Genomic DNA, 6,331 nt, shown 5'->3' with positions numbered 1-6,331 from the left:
CCCAACCAACCCAGATGTTATTGTCTTTATTTCTGGTCATGCCCGAGAACTGATAATATTGTCAAATGTGTTAAGTAAATTGCGATCTATTTATAATATGATACTTGGCAGAAGAGTACGGAGTCTGTGTCGTCAGGATATTTTGCATTTAATGAACACGGAGTCTGTCTTCAGGATCTTTTGCATTTAATGAACACGGAGTCTGTCTTCAGGATCTTTTGCATTTAATGAAACGGAGTCTGTCTTCACGATCTTTTACATTTAATGAAATGGAGTCTGTCAGGATTTTTTACCGTTAATTTAAATCTTTTTCCAGTTTGTGCCTTCAAATAGTTTTCACTGACAGCACACGATGCCTTCGCAAATGAACCCTTCATATAGAAACTCCTTATGTTGTACTTTTCCGACTCTCTCATTCCTTCCCCCCTGCTAACGCACTCTCGTTCTCTGCCGTTGACTCACCTTGGCTTTGATCCCCGTGTCTTTGAGGTTACTGCGGAGAGTCACAGGCTAGCCCTTTGATCATGACTCCCTGTCAGCACTGATCGTGACGGGACGGGACGGGAGTGGCATCGATCCACAGGCTGTGGAGATCGAACACTTATATGATACGGCTGGGAAGCCCCGGGGGACCGGGCCTCTTCCGGTAGCCACGGCAACCGAGCGAGCCAGCATCCAGTGACGGAATTGCCCGATGAATTGAGATGACGCGCGCACCTGAGTGCAGGAGAGTGCAGGAGCGTGCCAAAGGATGGGTCAGGAAACAAACACGTCACTACTGACGCACACCGTCAGCATGAATAGATCCTGACAGCAGACAAGCTTACGTTTGTGTATAGTGCTCACACATGAGGATGTTTGGGAACGAGACTACTGCAGTGGGATAATGGGTGATATAGTATATATATATACATACACACATTACTGAGCACTATATTACCCATTATCCCAATGCAGTAGTCTATATATATATATATATATATATATATGAGGAAGTATATATAAGACATTAAAAATAGCCAGCCCACCGGCAACAGAAGTGTAGACTGACAAGGCCATACCAGCTTCACACACAGTGTTAGCATCCAGACCCTCCATGTAGCCTACTTTTCTTTTCTGTGACTGAAATAGGACAAACGAGAGTAGAAGTCCCAAAATAAACACGCACGTCAGTTGGTCCCTTATTGAGCCCTCTAATTCAAACCATGTATTTGTAAACCAGACATGTATTCGCTTCTCAATCAAAGAGTGGTTACCAGCTGTACAGACACCAAACCAAGTTTTTTTTTCAGCCATGAATGCCACACTTCTGTTATTCTTGGTTACTCATGTCATCACAAAGGAAATAATTGACTGGCATAAAATCTTTTACCATTTACTATCAATGTTGCTAACGCTACAGCGGAAAAACTGCATAATTGCCCACATCAGTGATACTCAGGATGCTGGGCCACTGAAGGCAATCACAGGTATGGCCTAAGCAAGATAACACACACTGGTCTGTGTTTGTGTGTGTGTGTGGGAAAGGGTATAACACACTAAATGAAATGGAAAAACAGAAAACCAAAAGAGGTCCTCTTTAAACCCCATTTCATATTCCAGTTGCATGTGACATGCAATGTGATTTATAATGAGATCTTACCTTGAGACACTTAATTAGCTGTAAATATGCATCCAATCGGACGGGCCAGTGCAACACCACACACAATTATGCCGATTTGAGTTTCAATCAACTTTAATTTTATTTTAAAACCAGTGACATTAGTGGTGTAGCAAACCCGAAACAAAGAACACATTGTAAGTGTTACATACCTGAATCAATAAACAACGGTATAAATAAATAAACAAATAAATAAATGCGATGTTATGAACTCTGTAGGTTGTACAAACTCAGAAGTCCCCACAAACCAGACGTAATTGTGATGTTGGTGTAAAGGGCTCTTTCTGAGAGCCCCGGGGTCCTGCGGAGCGGTCTGATATGACGTGTCGTCTGATATGACGTGTCGTCTGATATGATATGTCGTCTGATATGACGTGTCGTCTGATATGACATGTCGTCTGATACGATGTGTCGTCTGATATGACATGTCGTCTGATATGACGTGTCGTCTGATATGACATGTCGTCTGATATGATATGTCGTCTGATACGATATGTCGTCTGATACGATATGTCGTCTGATATGACGTGTCGTCTGATATGACATGTCGTCTGATACGATATGTTGTCTGATACGATGTGTCATCTGATACGATGTGTCGTCTGACATGATGTGTCGTCTGATATGATGTGTCGTCTGATATGACATGTCGTCTGATATGATATGTCGTCTGATATGTTGTCTATACGCAGGGTGGCAAACATTTGGGAATGATGGGAGCAAGCAACATCTCCTTCCCTCCGCCATAGTGCAGTATGGTTTCAATTCTATTAGTTTTTCTCCATGATATCTACATGATGCATTCTCATAGAAACTATGTTGATATGCGGACACAGAACATGCGTAAAGAAACTATTTGTCACCACAGATAGAGGTTGATTATGGAGGGAGAGAGGTGAGTGACAGCTCACGGTGACGGGCAGCATGGGTCATTGTTCAGACTTCGCCACAGTTCTAGAAGATGACTCAAACACTCTACCCATAATGCCCTGTGGTTCCCAGCAGCCTTCACTGCATAAACCATGAGTAACCTAGGAATGGGGCATGCCGCTGCCTGCTTCTGTGAGGAAGAAGCAACATCCCACTCCTGCTGCAAGGGGTACTTTAGACTGTGATAGCCACAGGGGGCTTTGGTATACCCCCCCCCCCCCAACACACACACACACACATGTCCAGCTGAGTGCCCCTGTCCTTGTTCCTGAAGATGCTGCGTCTCCACTCCGCTCTCATCTGTATCTCCAGATGGAACATGTCTGGTGGGAACAGTCTGACCTCCTCCTTCAGGCTGAGATGGGATGTGTGAGAGTTTCTACATAGTGTACATGGTTACAATTGTTTTGGTTTGTTTTTGTTTGTTTTTCTTCTTCCTTTTCTCTTTTTGGAAGCTGATGGAGAAAGGTGACTCTGGATAGGCCCCGGCCTGGACCCGGCCCTGATCCGGCTCCTGGGGAGGAGGGGGTGGGGTGGGTTCCTGGGGCATTTGATCATCACTCCCCTTAGCCACTCCACAGCACCTGATGTCACAGAGAGACCAGTGAGGGAACAGCACACACAGGAGACTGATCCCCACACAGGAGACTGATCCCCACACAGGAGACTGATCCCCACACAGGAGACTGATCCCCACACAGGAGACTGATCCCCACACAGGAGACTGGTCCCCACACAGTCCCGGTGATGGTGGGTGACGTCTCTCTCATGATGGAGAAAGGTGAGAGACGAGGGAGCAGCTGAATCTGGGTGGGACCCGGCCCTGATCCGGCCCTGATCTGGCAGCTCTCTGGGGTGGGGTTAGGGGGAGGAGGGGTGGGGTTAGTGGGAGGAGGGGTGGGGTTAGTGGGAGGAGGGGTGGGGTTAGGGGGAGGAGGGGTGGGGTTAGGGGGAGGAGGGGTGGGGTTAGGGGGAGGAGGGGTGGGTTCCTGGAGCATTTGATCATTACTCCCCTTAGCCACTCCACAGCACCTGATGTCACAGTGACCTCAGCGCAGAGAGACCTGTGAGGGGTGACGTCTCTCTCTCACTGCCCTGGAGCCTTCCTGCTGACCCAATCACCCCCCCCCCCCACACACACACACACACACCTCAGCGCAGAGAGACCTGTGAGGGGTGACGTCTCTCTCTCACTGCCCTGGAGCCTTCCTGCTGACCCAATCACCCCCCCCCCCCCCCCCCCCACACACACACACACACCTCAGCGCAGAGAGACCTGTGAGGGGTGACGTCTCTCTCTCACTGCCCTGGAGCCTTCCTGCTGACCTGAGATCATCTCATCTCTGCGGGTCCAGAGGCAGACGAGGGCGCGGGGCAGCAGGCCTCACAATCCATCCAGTGTGGAGCTGCTGTGTGCAGGAGTGGGTTAGACTGGGAGCCAGACGCGGGCCAGACGCGGGCCAGACGCGGCCCAGACTCGGCCCAGACGCGGCCCAGACGCGGCCCAGACGCGGGCCTGACGCGGGCCTGACACGGCCCAGACGCGGGCCTGACTCGGGCCAGCTCAGGAGGAGACATGCAGGTTAGAGCTGGACCTGGGTCTGAATACATCCTCTATCAGCGGAGCACATGCGGGCGGTTCCGCTCGCCAGGTCTGAGGGGGTGCTGCTGGGTGAGGGGTCCTGGAGAGACTGGCAGGGTGGGGTTAGGGTTGATGGTGCCAGTCCAGCGTGTACCAGTCCACCCTAACCCGAGTCCTCATCTCTAAACCAGCACCAGCCCGATCCAAACTGGAATCCTACTTCAGTCTGTGTGTAAGCCCTGACTGCATCTCTACTCAGCGGTGGCATCTGGAGTTGTGTGGGAAACAACCACTGCCTGCTCCTGGGCACCGTGTGTCCTTCGCAGGCCACCGTACAGCCTCTCCTCCAGGTTGGCAGCGATCTTGTCTGCCACCAGCTCCTCTGGGCCAGGAGGCAGGATGACGGGCAGACCTCCTCTCTCCTCCCGGCTCTCCTCTCCCAGCTGGGAGTGTGTGCTTGTGGCCTGGACGCTGACGCCGCTGCTGTTGTTGTTGCTGCAGTTGTCCTCCTTCTCCTCCACGCTCCCTCCGGCCGCTGGGGGCTCCTCTGTGCCCTCCTCTCCCCCCTCTGTGCCCTCCTCTCCCCCCTCTGTGCCCTCCTCTCCCCCCTCGCTGTTCTCCTCGTCCGCCGCGCTGGCGATGCGCGGGAGCGGGCCGTGGAGGTGGTGGTGGTGGTGATGGTGGTGGCGTGCGGCGGTGGTGGTTGTCATGGACGCATCCAGCGGGTACCCGGCGCTCTCGCCCCTCCTCAGCGGGCCCCAGCGGAGGCGCTCCAGCGAGGGGGAGGAGAGGCGGGCGGTCGGCGTGGAGACGGAGGAGCCGCCCGGGTCGCTGTGCTGCTTGGTGCGCTGCCACTGGGCGCGGAGGTGCAGGCGGGAGCGCGAGCGAGGGTGGTGGGGGGGCCGGGGGTCCAGGCGGGGGTCGTGACGCAGGAACTCGTTAAAGAGCGCCTCCGTGCGCTCGTCGATGCTGTAGTCACGGCGACGGAACAGCCGGGGTTTCTGGGCCAGGGGGGACTTGGTGGGCGAGGGCCGGGGCTCTTTGGGGATGACGACGGGCGGCGCCATCGAGAGCTTCTCCGTCTCCGTCTCTGGGTCTGGGTCTGGGTCCGCGTGGTTCTCCGTCTCCAGTTCCGTCTCGTCTGGTTCCTCCTGCAGGAGGCGCGCCTCAAAGCTCTCCTCACACACCGTGCCCTTGCGCCCCGCGCTGGTGAAGTAGCGCCGTCGCTCCGAGGCCGTCTTCCCTCCTCCTCCTCCTCCTCCTGCTCCTCCTCCTGCGCTGCCCGCTCCTCCTCCACCACCCCCGCCGCCAAACAGCCGCAGGTCCTCGGGGGCGCGGCAGGGGGCGTCCATGGAGGCGTAGCCGCTGTCCATCTGTAGAAGCTTCCTGCTGCCCATCTCCCCGTCGCTTCCCCCCCTCTCCGAGTCCACGCTGTCCCCCCCTCCTCTCCTCCCCCTCTCTCGGTGTTGTTCCTCCTCTTCATCATCGTCCTCCTCCTCCTCCTCCTCCTCCTGCTCCTCCTTGATCTCCGTCACCAGAGGCTCGTCGTACGGAAGCTCCTCGTCGATGTCCTGCGACTGGAACATCATGGCGGCCGCCCCTGCTCCCACTCCCACTCCCACCGCGGCCCCCACCTTGGTGGCCCCCCCCAGGGAGGAGAGGCTGTCGGCGTCGCTGCGGGTGGAGTCGCGGTCGTTGGAGCTGAGGTCGGAGGAGGCGTACTGCTCTAGGGAGGCGCGGAGGCTCCAGATGTCCCGGTACGGCGTCGGCTCCAGCGTCTCCCCTCCCCCCCCCCCCACCGTCCCCTAGCCCCTCTGCCCTCCTATGCAGCAGCCCCCCCGGACCCCCCCAGCCCCCGGCTCCTCCTCCACCTCCTCCTCCTGCTGCGCCTCCTGCTGTGCCTCCCACCGCACCTTCCTCCTCCTCCTCTTCCTCCTCCTCTTCCTCCTCCTCCTCCTCCTCCTGTCCCACGTCCAGCCCATTCTCCTCCCCCACGGGGTGTGACATCACAGCCAGGGTCACAGGGAGGTCAGGGGTCACCACGAGCTCTGACCCCGAGCTGAGCTCTATCACCACCTCTACCTCTAACCTACAGACAGAGAGAGAGAGAGAGAAAGAGAGAGAGAGAGAGAGAGAGAGAGGGAGAGAGGGAGAGAGAG

General features: G+C 55.3%; 1 protein-coding gene across 1 annotated transcript in view; it reads right to left on the bottom strand.

The window, feature by feature from the left end:
* Positions 1 to 4,423: 4,423 nt before the first annotated feature.
* The window catches only part of cbarpa (CACN subunit beta associated regulatory protein a), a gene marked incomplete at both ends in the record, with an annotated part of 20,554 nt that continues 18,646 nt past the window's right edge, over positions 4,424 to 6,331 (bottom strand). Inside the window, 3 exon segments of the mRNA XM_080859297.1 lie at positions 4,424 to 4,554; positions 4,768 to 5,950; positions 6,144 to 6,261. Of these exon segments, the coding sequence (XP_080715423.1) occupies positions 4,424 to 4,554; positions 4,768 to 5,950; positions 6,144 to 6,261 (1,432 nt within the window).

This window comes from Sprattus sprattus (genome assembly GCF_963457725.1).
Source record: "Sprattus sprattus genome assembly, chromosome: 20".
NCBI classification, from domain to species: Eukaryota; Metazoa; Chordata; class Actinopteri; order Clupeiformes; family Clupeidae; genus Sprattus; species Sprattus sprattus.
This window is presented reverse-complemented; position numbering and strand designations above follow the sequence as displayed.